The 22,302-nt window shown below is 35.3% G+C and overlaps 2 protein-coding genes across 2 annotated transcripts; one reads left to right on the top strand and one right to left on the bottom strand.

Moving 5' to 3' along the window:
• Positions 1–236: 236 nt before the first annotated feature.
• On the top strand, positions 237–13,147 carry LOC125680907 (zinc finger CCCH domain-containing protein 15-like). The gene is made up of 12 exons (XM_048920703.2): positions 237–425; positions 2,096–2,200; positions 2,473–2,572; positions 5,447–5,590; positions 8,055–8,146; positions 8,609–8,714; positions 8,814–8,890; positions 9,291–9,359; positions 9,475–9,552; positions 9,753–9,857; positions 10,606–10,759; positions 12,117–13,147. Exons 1-12 carry the CDS (start codon positions 360–362, stop codon positions 12,317–12,319), a joined length of 1,299 nt encoding a protein of 432 aa, XP_048776660.1. The 5' UTR covers positions 237–359; the 3' UTR covers positions 12,320–13,147.
• Positions 13,148–20,098: 6,951 nt separating this feature from the next.
• Positions 20,099–21,436, bottom strand: LOC125681224 (serine protease inhibitor Cvsi-2-like). Its single transcript, XM_048921219.2, has 3 exons — positions 21,315–21,436; positions 21,013–21,129; positions 20,099–20,229 (listed from the first exon to the last, which is right to left on the bottom strand). The coding sequence occupies exons 1-3, from the start codon at positions 21,355–21,357 to the stop codon at positions 20,117–20,119; spliced, it is 273 nt and encodes a 90-aa protein (XP_048777176.1). The 5' UTR covers positions 21,358–21,436; the 3' UTR covers positions 20,099–20,116.
• Between the last annotated feature and the right edge of the window lie 866 nt (positions 21,437–22,302).

Raw genomic sequence — 22,302 nt, 5'->3', positions numbered from 1 at the left:
TCTGAGAATAGGTGGTCAACTCTGTCTTTCCTAGTCAAGATGATTAGAATTAGATTTAGAAAGTATTCTATTTTATATGTTTTACAAACACTTTTTGTTAAAATCTCTTTTTATATAAACTTATAGAAATGCCGATCTATTTTCTTATTATATGAAGCATATTATGGAAAATATTTGCGATAGTATTTAAATTTTGTGCATTGATATTGCATGTGGGCCAGAGTTTTTTCTATCGGGATCGGTATTCCAAATATTTGACTTCCGATTTTGTTGAGCCACATTTCGCCAGATTTCTGAAATCATTTCAGCGAGAAATTTATCAGTAGAATAGGCCTAATTATTGCCTAATATTATATAAAATGCCACCAAAGAAAAATGAACCAGGGAAAAAGACAGTAGAAAAGAAAAAAGAAAAAGTTATTGAGGTAATTGACACAATCTTGGACAAAAACGGGTATCACCGTTTCGTATTTTTTTTTTTATAATGGAAGTTAAGGATCAACACCGTTGTCACTAGGATTTTTTCAAGGCATATCCTAGACTCATGGTTTATCAGCAGCTTGAGCCCCCTTAAACATTTGATTAGTCCCCAACAAAATTTGATGAGTCCATTTTGTATGAGATATTTTACATTAAAGAAATGTAAAAATACTGAAATAAAAACAGTACGAACCATTTCTATTTTAATGTGATTTGTTTTTCTTTCACTTAGCAAAAACAAAGTTAATTGGTAGATGAAGGAGCTAAGCGTGTTCTTGCTCATAGAGAATGTTGAACTTGGGTTTTATTTTTCTTGAACCCTATTTATTCAGAATGAACACGAGCAGATGCTTGCCAAGATATGTTAACTTTATTGAAGTTTATTCCCATACAAATTGCAAACATCGATATACTAATGTAAATGCCCAGCCAATGCATAATCTATAAATCACATTGTCATAGTTAAATACAATTATTCTCTGTGGATCCACCCTTTGGTTTACACTAACTTAATTCTCTGATAATTCCCTGTATCCACCCCTGGCTATACACTAATATTATTTCTTTGATATTAGATTCTTTGGATCCACCCCTGGTTATACACTAATATTATTTCTTTGAGAATTCCCTGGATCCACCCCTGGGTATATATACTAAGTTATTTCTTTGATAATTCTGTGGGTCCACCCCTGGGTGTACACTAACTTATTTCTTTGATAATTCCCTGGATCCACCCCTGGGTATACACTAACTTATTTTGATAATTCTGTGGATCCACCCCAGGGTATACACAGTCTTCATGAAAACATTTAAAATTGCTGGCCAGTCGGACCAGTGAACTGTCTGAATTTACTGGCCCACATTGAAATTTACTGACCCTCCAAATTTTCATAGTACATGTTTATCACATACATTATGGAATGCATTGTAAAATTGTACAATCAATTTACTGAAACTTTATCAAATATGGTTATTACTCATATTCATATCCACCCCAAGACATCCTTTCTGTTGATACCAGAAAAACAACACAGTACACGGTATTCCCCCCCTCTCTCTCTCTTCGCCCGCAAACAACAAGACTACAAATTCACGTTTTTTTTCCCCACAAACATGAAAACAGCCCAAGTGCACATTAAGAAGTAGCCTTCTCTACCAACATCAAATGTAAACGATTGATTAATTCTATAAACTATAGAAATTGCATAAAATCAGAGATAACTGCAATTGACGATTTTTGTTGTTTCAACAAGTTGTTCGTTGAATATTCACGTGATCAACGTACAAGTTATCTTGACAATTACATGTATAGTTATCGTTCTTTAAAGAAATAAAAAACCATGATGTCTAAACACTTACTTTATGTGCTATTTATTGATTTATTTTTATTTTGATGGTAAATTTAAGCAAATATGACGTTTAGAATATCTGAATCCAACATTATATTTAATGTGATTTACAAAGTCTACAAGCCCATCGGATTTCCTGATTTTTTATTTTCACTGACCCGACCGTAAAATTCACTGACCTCGGTCTTCAGACCACTGAGTTTTCGTGAAGACTGATATACTAACTTAATATTTCTTTCATGATAGAAGTGTTATTTTTGTCCTAGGATAAAACCTTTGGGTTGAAGAACAAGAAGGGAGCTAAACAGCAAAGGTTCATTCAGAATGTTACGCAACAGGTCAAGTTTGGAAACCAGAAGACCAGTAAATTGGTAAGGACTGACACTAGTGTTGTTATACATTAAGTGGTTATAAATTAAGCAACAAGGCACTTCACAAAATTTGTTTCATTATCAACTATTTTGAAGAAGGATCTTGTGAAATAAATAATGATACACTGCACCATATATAATGAGATAATTAATGTGATTGACTCCATTAAACTCCAAGGTTGTTTGATTCTTTTGGTGTAGTCAAACAGAAATCAATCAAATGTGTGCATGGTCAATTTTCTTTTATCATTTTGTTTATGTCATCTATTCAGACACAACTGGAAGCTGACAAGAATAAAAAGAAATTGGACAAGAAGAAAGAAGCCGATGAGCTGAATACTTTGTTTAGGCCAGTACAGACTATTTCAAAAGGTAGAAGTCAGTAGGAGTGTGCTGTATATCCAGTATTTTCCTCCATACCAGTATGTACCGCTGTTCATGTGGCGAAAATACTGGTATATCAGTTCCAATCATCTTTGGAAAAGCACATTATTAAAATTGAAACAAAGCAAAAAACAAAAAAAATTATACTTCTCAGAATTTTTTTTTCAAAATATTCATACTCATTGTTGCTTACTACTCATCTTTCCTTTGTTGTGATACAAACAAAACGGAAGGCAAGTTTATTAACCGTATAATGGGTAAAATGTACACATTATGAAAAATGATAATTAATGATTTATAAAGCATATCAATATTTAGATGTTTGAAAATATTTTGTTATACAAGGAAACATTTATTTTTGATTGATTACAAATAAAATAAGGTACAACTGTAGGTTATAGAAATAACGTTAATTGAAGATCAATTCGAACAATTATGCATGATATGAGTAAATTTTAAAATGATGAATGCAGATTTCTAGTAAAAGAGCAAAATCTTCTGTTTGGATGGGAAATCTTCAGTTCAAAAAGAAAGGAAATCAGATGGAAGGATTGATGAAGTGTTGTGAAAAAAATAATGAAAATGAAATGATAAAACTAAAAGAGTAAATGTGCTGTATGCCTTGGTACTTTTTATCCCCCCCCCCCCCCCCCAGGGCTCGAAATTAGCGAGAAATACTCACAAAATGCGAGTACATTTGAAAAATAGCGAGTAAAAATAATGGACACTCGAAAATCTTAGCGAGTGGTGATTTACAAACTATGATCGTATCGTATCCGTTTTATACGGTGATGCGCTATTTGCTTCTCTCAAACTTGCACTCTGAATCATACAAACGCTTACATGAACGACCGATTTCAATAACCGTTTTTATCCGGATTTTTCTTTTATGATTTTTTAAGAAACTCGGAGTCAAACAAATGCTTTAGAGATCGGACATCGCATATCGACATGTGCCATGAGTCCTGTTCACCTATAGGGGTGATTAAATTGAATAATTCCAAGTATGATGTTTTTGTTATTCATTTATCTACAAAAAATATCGGAATCTATGTTTTACCAAGTCTTCCGGTAGTTATTTTTATCAGAATCATGAGAATGTCATATCTAAATTTATTGTCATATTGAGGTCGGGTTGTAGTGACGTGCATTTCTCACCGCATCGACGATTATCAAAAAAGTCATAGGACTCGTGATCGTGCTGCTTATAAAACCATGAGTCCTGTATTCGCTTTAAAAAATCACTAGTGACAACTCTGATGTGGCATGAAATTGGAAGACTGGATCTAGACATGCGGTAAAGAAGTCGTGGATTAGACTGTTAGAGGTGCGATAATCAAGAGACCTAGACATTGCACCATATGACTTACGTAACTTAATGTCTTGTCCAAACGCTGTCTGTTGACCCACTAGGCTCAGTAATGATGGGGAAAATCATTGATTGAAAAAAATATATATATAAAAAGAGCACTGCTTCATTATTTTCATTTTAGCCTGTGGATTTTTTACCCACAGGCTAAAATTAGCCTGTGGTAGAAAAAGTTAATTTTGACCCCTGCCCCCCCCCCCCCCCCCCCCCCCCCCCCCCCCCTCTTCAAAGAAGAGGGGCATATTGCTTTTGCTCAATAACTTAAAAACCATTCACTTGATCATAATATTTAATATGTGGGTTGGTTATGAGTAGAAGAGGACCCCTATTGATTTTTAGGTCAAAAGGTTAACAGTCAAGAGTCAATTCACTCTGGACATAGGAATATGCTGTCTGCTCAATATCTTGAGAATCGTTTGCTTGACAGACATCAATCTTGGTACACTAGTACATCCTAAGGAGTACATGACTACTATTAATTTAAGGTCAAAGGTCAAGAATCAAACTGGACACAAGAATATACTGTCTGCTCAATATCTTGAGAACCCTTTGCTTGACAGACATCAAACTTTGTACACTGGTACATCTTAAAGAGTAGACCCCCCTTGATTTTGAGGTTGCATGTTCAATGCTCAAGGGTCAATCCACTCTGGACATAGGAAGATATAGTCTGCTCAATATTTTGAATTGTTTTGCCATTATAATCAATTAAATGATGCATGTTTATAACCATTTTAAATTTTGCACTGTTGGGGGGGTTATATGTTTTACAAATATTTCTTGTTATTTTTTGCTGTACCCAACTCTAGAATTCAGTACAGACTCTCACCAAAAGTAGAATTCAGTACAGACTCTCACCAAAAGTAGAATTCAGTACAGACTCTCACCAAAAGTAGAATTCAGTACAGACTCTCACCAAAAGTAGAATTCAGTACAGACTCTCACCAAAAGTAGAATTCAGTACAGACTCTCTCGAAAGGTAAAATTCGGTGCATACTTTCTTCAAAGACAAAATGCAGTGCAGACTCTTTCTAAAGGTTGAACATGCCCTCGTGTATTTTATGTGAATTTAGAATGGGTTAAGAAAAATCTTCTCAAGAACAACTGAATCAAGGGAAGTCTTGTACGAAAACTTTTATATACATGTATGATTAAGATTCAATTTTCTTTAATCCATGATCCCTGGAGTTTCAAAGTTTAAAATTGAGGAATATCTACATGTAGGTAAAATCTTCTAAAGAACTGCAGGGGTACAATGTGTGATATAGGTATGCATCCATCCTCATGTAGGTGTTCACACCTTTATTTCCAGGAATGGGGTGGGGCCACAATCATCGCACACATTCCTCATGGCTATGTTGCACTCTCCTCATGGTTCACCCAAACCTCTCCTGGTTGATTTGCTATGGTTAACTTACTGCATTGTCTTATCAATGGTATATCTATAAAATCTCACATTCTCTTGAGTAAAACCTGATTTTTCTCTTGTGTAGGTGCTGACCCCAAGTCTGTTCTGTGCGCATTTTTCAAACAAGGACAGTGTTCTAAGGGTGCCAAGTGTAAATTTTCACATGACTTGAACATCGACAGAAAGGGAGAGAAAATCAGTATTTATGCAGATTCCCGGGACAAAGAGGGTGAGTTGACTTTACTTTAATACTTGTGTGTAATTTGCTTGTAAGTTCTGGATATTATTGCCAGAGATATGTAAATAACAGGGATACAAGAAACTAGCAGCAAATACTGTGGAATCATTATGTTTCACTGGGACTCCCATCATCAGGGATTTTTGTGGGTACACCTTAAAGACCCAACTTTAAGTTAACACCCCCAAATTTTACCTGTGTTGTGATCAATGATAAGCCGCTGGTCAATCAAACTTTTAACAATAGAGCTTAGATTGATTGACTTTGCAGAGACCATGGTCTACAGCTACCTGAGAAAGATGTTTTGATAACAATTATGGCTAATGATGACCAGCAGTCTTCAGATCTCCAGGAAAGCCCCAGTATACCTGAGTTTTGATAGCATTGACTCGCACCTAGAATATTTTAATTTCTAACGTCCCCTATACAATGCAATTTATCATCATATTTTCTCTCTCCATCTTTATACATGTATTATAGATTAAACAATCAGAAATCAAACAATAATAATAAAAAAAAAAAACCAAACAAACATAAGTTATTGGAATATTTTCTATTAATGATTTATTGTGGCTTTATATTTATAAAAACATGAACAATTCTTTATTGGCGCAGCACATCAACATGTATAATGGTTATATTGCCCATGCGTAAAACTGTTACAGTAGTTTAAAAAATGCTTCTGTTTGAGATACCACATGGATTATAAATTACACAATCAGAAATCAAACAACAGTAAAAAAGCATAAATAGGTTATTGAGATATTTCTATTTATAATTTATCAGGGCTTTATATTGAGAGAGAGAGAGAGAGAGAGAGAGAGAGAGAGAGTTACTGAGATATTTCTATTTATAATTTATCACCTTTATATTTAGAGAGAGAGAGAGAGAGAGAGAGAGAGAGAGAGAGAGAGAGAGAGAGTTGTTGAGCTATTTATAATTTATCACGTTTTATGTGTATAAAGAGAGAGAGAGAGAGAGAGAGAGAGAGAGATGTGTAAAACTGTAGCAATAATATAGATGAAATAATATGGCATGGCAATAGTGTTGCATACGTATGACAATAATTACTCATTTAGTCAATGATTGAGAGTAAGGGAGAGAGAGAGAAAGGGGGGTAGACTAGCTATGTGTCAGCTTTTGTTTGGGATACCATCGTTACACAAACACTACGTCCACAGAAACCCTAAAGAGAGAGAGAGGAGGGGGTGTATACTTCGTGTCAGCTTCTGTTTGGGATGCCATCGTTACACAAACACTACGTCCACAGAAACCCTAGAGAGAGAGAGAGAGAGAGAGAGAGAGAGAGAGAGAGGAGGGGGGAGACTTCTGTCAGCTTCTGTTTGGGATACCACCATTACGCAAACACTACAGCTACAGAAACCCTACAGACAGCCCATATTGAGGGGTATCTTGACCATTCTTCATTTGGTTGTACATGTACACAGATCTACTTGGATTTATTCATTCTCTCGAAACATGGATATTTTACCTACTACACCCACGACACCGCGAACTCCCAGGACACGCCGGGTAATATTATATTTAGGAAATTATTTATATACGATATATAACAATTTAATTAGAAGTTTTAAAAAGCAAAGGTTTAGAAATGGGCTAAACCTGTCATTTGCAATACATAAATATGACCAAGTTTGAAGGTTTACGGGAAATAGAAATGCGGTATGCATGTAGGTAGAAATTTTAATTATTTTTTTTTGCACAAATCAAGACACTAAGCATAATTTGTAATAACCTGAGAAATTTCCTGTGTATATCATAAAAATATACACAACAACTGATCTCTTGGCCAGGTGAATTCCAGGTAAATAACATTGACCATGGATAAGCTCCGCCCACATTCAGTCATCCGTGGAGCAACCGTAGGGTGGTTTTTTTGGGTCTTTAACCCCGAGTTTAAAACATAAACTAAATACGCAGTTTATACATGTATTGTTTTAGTGTACAGAAACCATATCCAAGGAATTAAATTTTTAAAAAGGCCAAAAAAAAAAAAAAAAAGAGCAAAAAACCTTTGTCAATCCACAGAAATTGGTCCCTGTGAATTTAAATGATCTAGCAGTAGTCAGATCAACTACTTTGCAATTATCCAAGTTCTACTCTGCTGATTTAGGTTTGTAAATACAAGTAAAGTCGAACCTCATTATCTCGAACTCAATGGGACCGAGAAAAACTTCAAGATATCTGAGGATTCAACATATTGATGGTGAAATACTTAGAGAATAAGTGGCTGGAACTTCCAAATCACTTTGACATATCCATGGTATTCGAGATATTGATGTTCCAGATAGCGAAGTTCAACAGTGCATTGTTTAACTTTATCTCCCCGCCTCACTGCCCGGTAATAAAACTCGCCTCCAGATGAGAGCACTAAAGGATTGCACGATTATACACAGAATGGAAATGTATCTACGGGTGTGGCTTTATATTACAGAAACGATGGAGGACTGGGATGAAGATCAGCTGAGAGATGTAGTAAACAAGAAGCACGGAGAGCATGAGAAATCCCTGCCCAAGACCACCATTGTAAGTATCGCGTCAATTGTCTGTATTGTGTCAAGTGTGCACATTCTGTAAATCAATTGTAAATATCGCGTCCAAGTGTCACATATTGTAAATTACCTGTATGTATCATGTGAAGTGTGAACATTCTGTAAATCACTTGTAAATATCGTGAGTGTGCACATTCTACCACTCGTCTGCACCGTTTTCCCATGGATGCAAACGTGTATGCACGGTCATGAAGAAAAGATTTTATGTATGCAAATTTCCAGTATCTTTTATTGCTGTATTACTTACACACGTGTATATATATATACACACACACAGCTAGTTTGCGTAGAGTAAACACTTTTGATGAAGGCATGCATTATGTGCCATGGGGGCATGAGATTTACCGTGGTTATTGCGTGACATGTGCCTTTCTTTGCTTAGATCTGTAAATACTTCCTGGACGCTGTGATTTATTGTGTGACTTTCTTTGCTTAGATCTGTAAATTCTTCCTGGAGGCAGTGGAGTCCAGTAAATATGGCTGGTTTTGGGAGTGTCCAAATGGAGGGAAGAAATGTCACTACAAACACGCTCTACCTCCAGGTAATGCATGATGATAAACAGAAACCAAGCATGTGATGATAAACCCACGGTCACTACACTGTCCTGAATAGAGGTCCTAAGTAAATCTCCTCTTTGCAGGTTTTGTTTTGAAAAAAGACCAAAAGAAGGAGGAAAAAGAAGACCAAATTACTATAGAGGAGTTGATAGAAAAAGAGGTTACTTTTTTATTTTGATTAATGTAGAGGAGTTGATAGAAAAAGAGGTTACTTTTTTTATTATCATTAATATGATTAATGTAGAGGCATTGATAAAAAAAAAAGAGGTTATTTATTATCATCATGAATTAATATGGAAGAGTTGATAGAAAAGAGATCACTTTTGTATCATTAATTTGATTGCAGTAGAGGAATCCTCAACACTGGGATTTTGTTTCATCCTTACATACTTGGGGCATATTGGATCCCAGTACTTATTGATTTATGTCTCAGCTCAACAAGACCATTGTTTGAATAACTTTGAAAATGTTGAATCCTATTTTGTATTATTTATTGAATAAGAGTACATGTGGATGCCATGCACTATGTTCTGTTATTCCGAGCTATAATTGTGTTACAGCGTGCGACGCTAGGGGGAGGTACAACAAAAGTCACCTTAGAATCGTTCTTGAAGTGGAAAGAGAGAAAGGTCGGTTTCAAAGGATAAATTGTTGTATGACCTAATCTTTGTGGTGGTTGTCTTTCCAATTTGAATTGTTTCGTGGCTATGATTCCTCAAGTAGAAAATTTCGATTGTTTTTTAGAGAAAAGAAAAGATTCAGAATGCTAAGGCAGCACAAGACAAGAAGAAAGCGGACTACAAAGCAGGCCGGGCGTTTGGAGTAAGTTGTACAGTCATCCATTCGTAGTTGTAGACATGTTTCTTAGCTGTTACGAATTTCTTACGGAGTTGAATCCAGATAAGTGAACTCAGTACAAGTTTGATTGTTCTAGAGCACTTTTCATTGTAGAAATGCTTATGCATAGAAATAAAAGGCATATGTTGGTTAAAGATTTATAAGCTTATTGTGCTATGTTTCAGATTAGTGGAAGAGAGATGTTCGAGTTTAACCCTGATCTGGTGGGGGAGGACGATGATGAGGCTGCAGAGGGGGTGATAGAACGGGAAACATATTCTGATGATGAGGTATATAACATAATACTATTAATAGATCAGGATTTTGTTGTGAAAAAAAAGGGATTCTGTCACAACAGAAAGGGATTCTGTTATAAGAGAAAGGGATTTTTTTTATAAGAGAAAGGGATTATCAGAAAGGGATTCTGTCATAGCAGAAGGGATTCTGTTACAACAGAAAGGGATTCTGTTCTAAGAGAAAGGGATTCTGTTACAACAAAAAGTAATTTTGTCATAACTGAAGGGAATTCTGTTATAAGAGAAAGGGATTCTGTCACAACAGAAAGGGATTCTGTCATAGCAGAAAGGATTCTGTTACAACAGAAAGGGATTCTGTTCTAAGAGAAAGGGATTCTGTTACAACAAAAAGTAATTTTGTCATAACTGTAGGGAATTCTGTTATAAGAGAAAGGGATTCTGTCACAACAGAAAGGGATTCTGTCATAACAGAAAGGGATTCTGTCGGGACAGGAAAAAATGGGATTTTGTGACAGAATGAAATTTTGTTGTGACAGAAAATGGGATTGATAGAGTAGGATTCTGATGATGTGGTTTGCCACGCGAATGTAGTAAAAAACAACCCAGAATGATATTCAGAGGATGAGGTTTAGTCCCGTGAATGTAGTTGTATAACAAGAACGAAAGCCTCATTTTGAGATGCCCGTTTTAACAGTGGAATTAAGAGAATAGAAAAAAAATATGACAAAATGTATATTTTAATGAGGAGTCAATGAATAAGATTTTTTTATTGATTTTACAGGCTGAAGAAGGAGTGAAGGTCCGTGATATTAACCTTGACTATTTAATCTCGGCGGCTAGTGAAGCGGACGGATCAGGAACAGTGGTCACGTCACGTGAATATGACGTTTCCTCGGGTGGAGGGGATCAGCCCTCAGCTATGTCTAATGGTAAAGGTAAGGGTCGGGAAACTGAGTTTATTATGTAAGTTTTATAGATAATAGAGTTTGTATCTCATAGAATTCCAAAGTCAAGATTCACTTATTATCTGTAAGAGGTTATTTAATTTCTGAAACTTGGATGCTTTCTGAGTGCATTTCCGTCATTTCCTGAGGATTTTCGGTCTTTCCCCGATAAGCCTTCATTGTCCATGGTAGTACCTAGAGTTTATAATCAACTGAACTAGATCTAAAGAATTTGTCTTGTCTCGAGAGCTCTGAGAAAATGAAACTTCAAAACTTCAAATTTATTGCATGAGATTGAAAATACAGGTGACTCTCGATAACTCGAAGTTCAAGGGACCTTGATAAAACTTTTAGTGATCGAGAGTTTGAGAGATTGAATTTTGAGTCAAATCTGGAAATTACCGTATATACTCACCTATAAGTAGGATTTTTGGGAGTCAATTTTTGGTCCAAAACTCTATGTCCGACTTATAGGCGCGTCCTAAGGAGATTGGTATTTTTCTAGGTGGCGTAATGTAGTGTTTTTTAAACAACTCCGACGATTATCATGGACTACCACACAAATGATTATTGTTCACAAATATCTAGACATATTGTATTGTTTATGTATTTTAAAATTATGTTTAAAGTACAAGTATTTACATATTTTTATCTTGTTAAAAATTATTTACATACCGGTAACTAATACTTTCAATTCAACTAATCTATCGTTTATTGGTAAAATTGAATTACGAACACGATTTAATATTGAAATATTCATATGTATACCGGCTGAAATACATTTCATAAAAGATTGAATATTGTTAACAGATAATTTAGATCATCATTCTTGACTCTTAAAAACTCTATTGTTGATACATTGAATTATACCGGAACCCCACAATAACCGCGAGGCGCGTGCCACTAAGTAAACACAGTGTCAGGTACTGGTAATTAGGAGGCCATAATTGCGTAGGTAAACAAGGGATCATTGTCCATAATAGATCAAGGGCTGCGTTCAAACCCCAAACAGATATGGCTTGGATATTGAGCACCTCATAATTATTAATTTCTCAAAATATATTTTGAAAGATAGGTAAAAAAACACTAGAGCATTGACTTGAAATTGTCAACCGATTCTGACAAAAATTTGTACCGACTTATAAGCGGGTCAATGGCAAATTCCTACAAAATAACCTTAAAAAATACAACCGACTTATAGGCAGACCGACTTATAGGCGAGTATATACGGTAAAGGTCCAACCATTTAATATGGTTTAAAGCCATCAAGAATCGCCAAAAGTCATGTTCCATGAAATTGATATATATTGATACACTAAACTGAATTCTTTTTTTCTTTTCACTAAAGATGAAGAATCTGAAAAATTAGATGAGGCTGCTGCACTACCTCCGGAAGACACACCCACCACAGAAACTGATGCCGCAATAGCAGCTGCGCTGGCTGCCACTATGAATGGTGCAGAATTGGAGATAGATGAAGAACTTTTCGGTGGTGATGACATTGACGATGTTGAAGATGAATTGGACACTCTCGATCTAGGCGACGAATAGCATTAGTTTCCCTTGATTTGCATTACTTGTGCGATATTTTCCTCAAATTTATGCCTTTATACTTTCCAAATTGGCTAAGAGACCGAAGATGTTGCTTTGATGTCAGAATGCTTAAGCTGTGACAGATTCAGGGGATTGACATTACATAACTTTGGTGCATCGCGGTTGTGAACACAAGGAAACTGTTCATTTTTGGGTATGCTGTGTACAAATCGAGAAAATTGATTTAAATTGTATGTAATAATCTCACTTAATTTAGAAATATTTTTAATGACCTGACAAATTGGGATGCTTTTCCAGAACACTTGCATTGGAATTTAGTGTTGAAAACATCTTAAAATAAATTGACTACATATGCCATTTAAACCAAGAGCAATTAAATGATTTATACAGATGTATTAATGGTAGCAATGATATTCATTGCATGTTTTTATAAAGATGAAACATATTTTGAAATAAGTCTGAAGAATCCTGTGTTCATAATAATAGGTAAATTAATTATTATGATTTATTCAAGGTGGACTAACAAATCGTGATTATTGTGACTACTGTAATGCTTATCTTTTATTGCCTTGAGACTCCCCATCAGTTATTTAAAAAAGAAAACAAAAACATTTCTGATCTTTAATGCAGTCCATTTATGAAATGTTGGAGTCCATGATTCAATACAATATATTCTATCAACAACTTCAATAAATCATATTGTTTCATTTTATATTTACTATATTGCCTTATTATGTATGAAATTGAATAATATGCATTTATGAAATAATGTTGGATATAGAATGAGAATTCTTTATGTGATCAGAATAAAACTTTGGAATTTGGTTTTCATAATGATATACATGTAAGTAGTAAATGAAGCATATCCACCCCGTAATACGATGTTTGATGTCGTTAGTAGTAAATGAAGCGTATCCACCCCGTAATAATACGATGTTTGATGTCATTCAGTAGTAAATGAAGCGTATCCACCCCGTAATGTGATGTTTGATGTCATTCAGTAGTAAATGAAGCGTATCCACCCCGTAATGCGATGTTTGATGTCATTCAGTAGTAAATGAAGCGTATCCACCCCGTAATGCGATGTTTGATGTCATTCAGTAGTAAATGAAGCGTATCCACCCCGTAATGCGATGTTTAATGTCATTCAGTAGTAAATGAAGCGTATCCACCCCGTAATGCGATGTTTGATGTCATTCAGTAGTAAATGAAGCATATCCACCCCGTAATGCAATGTTTGATGTCATTCAGTAGTAAATGAAGCGTATCCACCCCGTAATGCAATGTTTAATGTCATTCAGTAGTAAATGAAGCGTACCCACCCCGTAATACGATATTTGATGTCATTCATTTGCCTTGGATCATGATTCAAATTGAAGACATGCTAGAAAGCCAGAGTAGCTGTAGTTTTTCAACATTTTTCATATAGGCAGAATCCTTATAGAGACCAACCCGTGCCTCTGTGCTTGCGTGGACAGTTTCACAGACTTCTTGGCCTATCTCTACAGTTGATTCAATTATATCAGCGAGTTTTAGTTTGGACTTTCTTGACCTATTTTTGAACCACTTACGGCCCTTGAACCTAGCAAATATCTGGGTTTTGGAATTTTGCAGCAGCTCAATTGTAGAACATTTGCTGCTGGTAACCGGAGGTCCTGAGTTCGAGCCCTGTTCATGACATGACCACGTCAAACCCCAAGATGTAAGTGTACACAGCGATTGCTCCTTCACCAAGCTCTCGGCATTTAGAAGTGAGAATCACGGGTCTTTCTGACATCACCTTTAAAACGGAAGTCCCATGTCGCGACAGGCGTTGACACATTAAGGAGGTACTGTACGTCATCATAATGGCTGACTTCCTTTTAATACATGGATGGCAATAGAAATATCAGCAATATTTGTCTATTCATTTCAAATATTGCCTAGCTCAGTAGGTTAGCACCTCCACTGCTGAACTGTAGATCGCGGGTTCAAGTCCTGCAGGGGTTTTAATTTTTTTTAAAGATCAGTTTCTACTAAAGCTGCATTTTTTGACTAAATAAAGTAAATTTGAAGGTTTTCAATTTTAAAATATTGTACATATCTCCCCACTTTTAATCCGTATGAAATTTCTCTGGTGTAGCATTCCTCTTTAAATCGGAATTCGCCTATCACCGGCCGCGACAGACGTAAGTCGTTAAAACAGGTAGTGACAGGAACTGGAACATCGCCAAACGCTCGGCATCAGGTGTGAATGTCATGGGTCCTCGGAGATGACCTTAAAAACGGATGACCCGTGTCGCAGTAGGTGTGGCACGCTAAAGAACCCTCACTGCTTAAAGGCCGTAAGTGCCGAGCAAAGGCCTAAATTTGAAGCCCTTCACCGGTCTTGGTGACGTCTCCATATGAGTGAAAAATTCTCGAGAGAGACGTTAAGCAAGATACAATCAATCAATCATCTTCTCCAGAACCACCGGGCCAATTTCAATCGAACTTGATACAAATGGTCCTTCAGTGAAGGAGATTCCAAGTTAGTTAAAATGAAGGACCATGCTCCCTTCCAAGGGGAGATTAATGCAAAAATAGGGTGGGGTCATTTAAAAATCTTCTCAAGAACCACTGGGCCAGAAAAGCTGAAATTTACAAGAAAACTTCCTGACAAAGTGGAGATTCGTATTTATAAAAATCACGACCTCTTGGGTTAAGGATGGGGCAACAATAGGGGATCAAAGTTTTACAGATGAATGTTTAAGGAATCAAACTTGGCACAAAATACCCTTAGATGAAATTTGTTAATACAAAAAAGCCATACCCGTCTACAAGGGCATATGATAATTAATGAATTGTAGTCAAGTTTAATGATTAAATTTGATAATGAATTTTTAGTTGTTACCTCATTTCCACAAGTCAAGGGTTATTGATTTGTTACCTTGACTTGTGAAGATGTTGTTACCTTTGAAAAGTTTTTTCTGAACCAAGCTGCTTGTATAATGATAGTTTTGCTCAAGCTTGTTTATTGCTACGAATTACTTATATGGGTGATGTGGCCCACGGGCCTCTTGTCCCCCCCCCCTCCCCCCCCCCCCCATGATAAAAATGATTTGTTTGCTAAAACGAGATTTTAAAGTCTAAATTTTGCTGCTATATGAATATATAATAATAAATGCCTAAAACACTCAGATGTTCTAATTTTTTAAATAAAAATATTTTTGAAAATTAAAAAAGTTATTTGTTAATATTTTTAAAATCGACGACTGAAGTCTTCAAGAAACATATCAGTTAAAAAAAAAAAAAAAGATATATCAGACAAATTTATTTTAAAAAGAAATTGAAATGAAATGGCCAAATATCAGAAATATTGCGATTTTTCAAATTTGAACCAAGCCCGATCGGAATATAAAATGGTGACCATATAATGAACATTTTGATCAGAAAACTAAATGCTTACAAGTTAAATGAATTTACTTGTAAAGCGAACTAATTTCTCGAGTAAAAGTTCATAAAATTAGCATTGATTTGATTATTTTTGTAATTCCTATCAATTTTGATCGGGATCTATACTTCTTTCTCGCGCTATTTCTGAAATTTGATAATTTTATTTCAATTTCTTTCAAAACTTTATTTGTCTAAAATATCTTTCCCCCCAAATTACATGTTTCTTAGAGATTTCAGTTGTACATTTTAAAGATATTAACAAATAACCTTTATATATCAACTAGAACGTCTATATAAGTTTTCGGGACTTGCCCTCAACACAACTCTGCCCCCCTCTGCCCTTCTCTCGAGGCAACTCGCCCCCTCATACCATACATGTTGACAATTATTTCTGGTCTAAATCCAAGAGAAAAGTATTGGCGAAAATAGATAAATTTATTGTAGATAATATGTACATCACAGACAATATATATATATATATGTGTGTGTGTGTGTGTACACATAAACATCGCAACACACAGATAAAATTAGTAAAGTGATAATTGATATGTAATACATAAAAAGGTCACATTCATTTAGAATTAACTGTACATAATATCACCTTAATATTTCTCTTCACTTCCACCTACCAGGTATATTTCCTGTTTCAGTAGATCTGTTCACACTTCTTCAGTTGGTTGACAGGGGACAAGTTGACCAACACTCCTACACAAGTCTTCTGGCAGGTTTTAACACATTGTAGATCAAAGCCAAGTTTTGATTTTAAAATCTCTCATTGCAAATAAAACACCTTTTGTCATTGCGGAACCCCCCCCCCCCCCCACAAAAAACTGACATCACTCTGAAATGATGGAGAAGTTTTATCACTCTCGTTCTTCATATGAGGAGCTGAAACAACTTTAAACTATGGCAAGCCCTTTTACTATTTATTCATAAAATAAAATATCTCTTTAAATAAGAGAGATATCTTTATTGGTTAAAGAGATGTCGCTGTAAGTTAGAGAGATATCTTTTTACGCTAGGGAGATATCTCTTTTGTTTAAAGAGATATCTCTTTAAACAAAAGAGACATCTCTTTTGATTAAAGAGATATCTCTTTAAACAAATGAGATATCTCTTTACGCTTGGGAGATATCTCTTTCTCTCAGAGATATCTCTCAAAGCTAGAGAGAGATATCTCAGAGAGAAAGATATATCTCTCTAGCGTAAAGAGATATCTCTCTATCGATGTAAAAAGAGATATCTCTTTAAATTAGAGATATCTCTTTAAATTTTCAAAAAGAGATATCTCTTTAATATAAAGAGATATCTCTTTAGATCCCCCCCCCCCCGGTGATCATAATGATTTCTCCCTGTTGCATTGTCAGTGAAATGATGTAATCCTATTTTTTAACCAAGCAAAATACTTCTAGCCTACAAATGGCGGGAAAGGTTGAAGAGGTGGTTGGGGTAATATTGTCAAGTTGCCGAGAGGCGAAATCTAGTCTAGCTCGCATATTTCATCAATTCATTGTCTTTGTTTTCTGTTACCTGAACATATATACATTTCACATGCGGTAAAAAGCAAAATCTTCCCACGGGATTGCAGCCATCAGGGTGTTGATAAAACGCAGAACGGTAAACGAAACGGAACAGAATTTAAGAATTAGAATGATTAATGTAGATGAGATAACGGTAAAAATCGGGGGGGGGGGGGGGGGGGTCCATTTTGATTAAAATCAACAATTTGGGAATTGTTTACAAGCGATAAAACAACTTTATCTTAACAATTTGCATTATAAATTGATTAATCGAATTTAGTTAAACGTTAGTATAAGAATTTACAAGGCATTTTACAAGAATTTCGAAATTTTGGCAATGACAGGGGTGTTAGTGAGCAATGACACCTAACCTATGGGTAGAGAATGAAAAGAACACACGTGGTTTATCCCCCCCCCCCCCCCCCCGGTGGCAAAACGTCATTAACGCACATGTACACGTATTTACACATAATACTGTGTATGTGTGTACTTACAACAAGGAGTGTGATATGTATAAAACAATAATAATTCATGATCTTATTTAGTCAACAAGTTAAACATCTTTTGTCTGATTTATCATTTTTTAACTAACAGGAGACTTAATAACCGCAACACTCCAATCCTAAATAGTGAGGACTTCTGGCAGTTAATTTTTAAACTAAATACTTGTATAGCTTAACATTTGGATTAAGAATGAGATGACTTTTAATTCCATTCAAGTATAAATTCTGTGTTAGGTTTTTAGCTACTTCATATATTATGTAATAAATCTGTTAATTCCTCTTACTATTGGTCGTAAACTTCACCCAAGTTAACATTGGTTTTGTTTCAATCTTTCTTTCCTTCTGTATCTCTTAAGTTTCAACACTAATCCGCAGGATATCGATAAGTGTACGAACTTTCGCATAGATTCATCCCAAATGAGGCAAAACTTGTTTCTTCACCGGACTCGTTCGCTTTAAAAATTGATTTGATACATAAATGTATATTGTACCAGGTGTAGAACTAAATTCAAATTCAGTTATCTTAACATATGTAGTTCGATTAAAAACACGTTCGATTTAAAAAGGCTATGTTTAGGGAAAATTGTTCAAAGAATTATTTTATCTTTTACAATGTTGTTTTCGGGGGAGGGGGTGTACCTTTTATTCATTGGATGGGCTCATAAAAAATTGTCTTACCATACCAGCGAGAATAAAGTAATAAATTATAATTCAAGTCTTTTCAGTATGTAACCTTATTTATTTTTTCTTCATATGTGAAACAACACACTGTCAAAATCGGGGTGTGTGTGGGGTGTGTGGGGTGTGTGTGTGACAAAGCCGGGGGAAAAGATGGTGCCAATAGGCGCTTGCTTAATATTTTTATTAAAACTTACTATATGCAAAATATTAAGCAAGTGCCTGTTGGTACATCCATCCGCAAAACACACCGTGTAAAAATACATAATAATGCTTTAGTATGAGGTATCAATATGAAATGGTGGATTCTGAGGATAACTTCCTGTTCTCTCTGTAATTTCTGCATTCCGTGTTCAAAATAAGCCTTTTGATTTTGCAAAATGTTGACCTCCTCATGACATTATTGCATATATTTTCCGTTCCATTTTCCGTTCCGGGATTTAGCAACACCCCAGCCATCATGGTAAGATTTGCTTTGGTTTTAGGGAGAAGTACTTAAGTATTCAAACTAATAAAAATATTGGAAAGAGATATCTATCTCTCTTTGAGAGATATCTCTTTTTCAACGATTAAAGAGATATCTCTTATACTTTGAGAGATATCTCTCTAGGAATTCTTAGAGAGATATCTCTTTAAGTGAAGGAGATATCTCTCAAAGTAAAAAAGATATCTCTCAGAGTAAAAGAGATATCTCTTTAAGTGAAAGAGATATCTCTCTAGGTGAAAGTGATATCTCTCTAAATGAAAGAGATATCTTTCTAAGTGAAAGAGATATCTCTTAAAGTGAAAGAGATATCTCTTTAAGTGTAAGAGATATCTCTAAAGGTAAAAGAGATATCTCTCTAAGTGAAAGAGATATCTCTCTAGGTGAAAGAGATATCTCTCTAGGTGAAAGAGATATCTCTTATTTAGAGAGATATCTCTTAAGATTAAGAGATATCTCTCTAAATAAGAGATATCTCTTTCACCTAGAGAGATATCTCTTTAATTCAAAGAGATATCTTATTTTTCGAATAAATAGTAAAAGGGCTTGCCATATTAAACACTGATACGGAGGTCACAAATTCACAAACGTAATCAAAATCACAATATTATTGTATTAAATATCATAAAAATCTCCAACAATGCACCAAGCATATTTTGACATTTATGCAATATGATGAATTTAAAAGGAACCGGAAACGGTACATAATACGCTCGGTACATCACTCGGCCTATTCCGGATGTTCCGATTGATGCTCGGTACAAGCTTCAGTAGGGTGTTTTGCTGAAGCCATGAGTTGTAGAACAACCAAAGCATTTCCCGGACTTCTTTTTGGCTATCTCTACAGCAAATGAGTTGAAAATTTATCTATTAACTTATATGAATGGGTTACAGATCAAATTTTCTTGGCGTATTTTTTAAGAAGAGTTATGAATCTTGAACGTAACAATTTCAGGGATTTGAGTTTTCTGGTCTTTTATGGCTATCCCTGCAGCTATGAATTATAATTTTTAAAAATATAAAATAAACTTATATCAATGGGTTACAGACAAATTTAAGGCTTTGCTGACGTTTTTTGAAAGAGTTATGAAACATGAACTTAGCAATTAATACCACAAAGGGAGGTCCTATTTTGAGGCTTGCAATCATATTGATATTTAGATTTATAAAACAGAAAACGAGAAATCTGAGTATTTTATTTCCCAACCGAGTCTGAGATGCATTTACAAACGAAATCCACACAATGATAATGGGAATTTTTGTCATGACAACGGCCAATAGCTGCGCAGTCCAATATGTCTTTGCATGCTGTAAAATAAGAAACAAGTGGAATTTGATTTTAAGGAATAGATGTAAACAGAGAAAAAACAAAAACATACATTATGCAAATACATACAATGCTTTCAAGGCGGATCTAAAAGAGGCGTAAAAGTATCTGGATTTATGAACATTTTCGTCATCAAATAATGAATAAACAATGACAAATCACTTTAGGAGGCAATTTATGTTTCATTAATTCCTCGAAAATTGGCCCCTGATTTTGCAAAGCATGCTCACATCCAAAAATTTCTCAGGAATAATAAAACGTTTTATTATATGTTTGGGTAGGTAATACTAACACGGATGAGGATAATGATTTTGTTGTTGTTGAAAAACCACGTGGTGAGCTTGCAAATGAAAATTTGTGAGCTCATTACGTGACATCGTTCACGTGATTTTCAAAATTAAAAATAACTATAACCAGCGCTTATATCTTGATTACGCGTGAGCGATTTATAAACCTTAAAGCTGACGTGAGGTCATACATATTCCTCGTGAAAGGCATAATATTGTTCAACCAGACGCTCGGCTATCTCCGTAAATCTCCGACAAGCTCTTCGGATATTTACGGAAAAAGCAGAGCGTCTGGTTGCACGAGACTAGAAAGGCAGGGTTACTTGGATAGAGTTCAAACGTCACAATACGTCATAAAAGATTTGAAAATTTCTCCGTTCGATTGTAATTTGGGTAACCCAAGTTCGTACTCGGGTATGAACCGAAGTCGCCCTCTAGCGTTACCTCTGCTCTCATTAGACTGACTTATGTACTCACTTTGTGAAGCGTCACAGGTACAGCGCGCGTTGTGACAGGACAGGTGCGTGGAGTTATTTGGACAAAGAGTCACCTGACAATTGCTAATGGTGCTGCATCTTTCGGCAATAACCAGTGCTGAAGATGAAAAAAAAGAGAAAATGTATTTGACATGTTAACTCACTCTGTATAGATCACTTACGTACTAATATGCTTATACTGGAATGTAATGCGTATAAAAAATTTAGTTCAATTTAAAATCATTATAAAATACAAAAGCAACAATTACTCATAGAAAATCAGAAACTGGTACTTTCCCATACCCAAAGCCCCAACAGCCACAAGAATCACGAACAGCCCTCTCATTGTTTCCTTCCAGGTTAGTGTACAGTGTATGACATATGTAAATAGTTATATAAAGTGGTCAGGAGATAAGGAATCTGTGAATCATGCCTCGCCGATAATCATGATCTGATCTAGCAGCGATATTTGGTTACTTGTACATAGTGCTATGACTCGCGTACTAAATACCACACACTACACGACCCAGATCATTCATATTTCATGTCTGGAAAGTTTTTAATAGTAACTGTCATATACAATTGGAACGTAGATATATCTAGTTTAAAACAAATCATTTATTTAACAATGAACAAGGAAAGATAATCAGCAATAATCAAACTCATTAATCTTAAATTAAGAAAATGGCAAACATGGACCCCTGGACACACCAGAGGTGGGGTCAGGTGTCTAGGAGTAAACATCCCCCGTTGACAGGCCACACCCACCCTGGGCCCTGTATCTTCAGAGTTGAGGTAATCCGTAGTCGAATTCAAGTTATCATAGAATTGAACATTCTTTTTCAAGAATTTTGTTCAGTTTGTGAGTAAAATATCCGGAGTTTACCCATCGATAAATTCTTCAAAAACGAATGTTTAATTCTCATAATTCCAATTTGTTCTCTGTATTAAAAAATTGAATAGTTTCCTCGTGAGTCTCCGTACATTACGTTATTTGTTTTCAGGCGCGTATGAATACATCGCAGTTTTGGATTTATTGATGTGTAAAGTCTCGTTCAGCTTTATTTTTATCCAATCAAAACAATTGTAATAAATAACATTGGAATTATGATGAAATGGCACTACCAGACCAAAGATACGGTATCCATGGTGAATTTTGAGGAAGAATCTTGATAATTTTAATTTTGCAGAGTAGTGTAAAAGTCTCCAAACCATACTAACAAGATAATCTCGGTCACTACCGATCTCTAATTAGTAACACCTCTTGACCACCAAAGCGTATACCTGCTAT

The sequence above is a fragment of the Ostrea edulis genome, chromosome 2 (genome assembly GCF_947568905.1).
Source record: "Ostrea edulis chromosome 2, xbOstEdul1.1, whole genome shotgun sequence".
Classification (NCBI taxonomy): domain Eukaryota; kingdom Metazoa; phylum Mollusca; class Bivalvia; order Ostreida; family Ostreidae; genus Ostrea; species Ostrea edulis.
The sequence above is the reverse complement of the archived record's forward strand: the minus strand, read 5'-3'. Positions and strand labels throughout refer to the sequence as shown.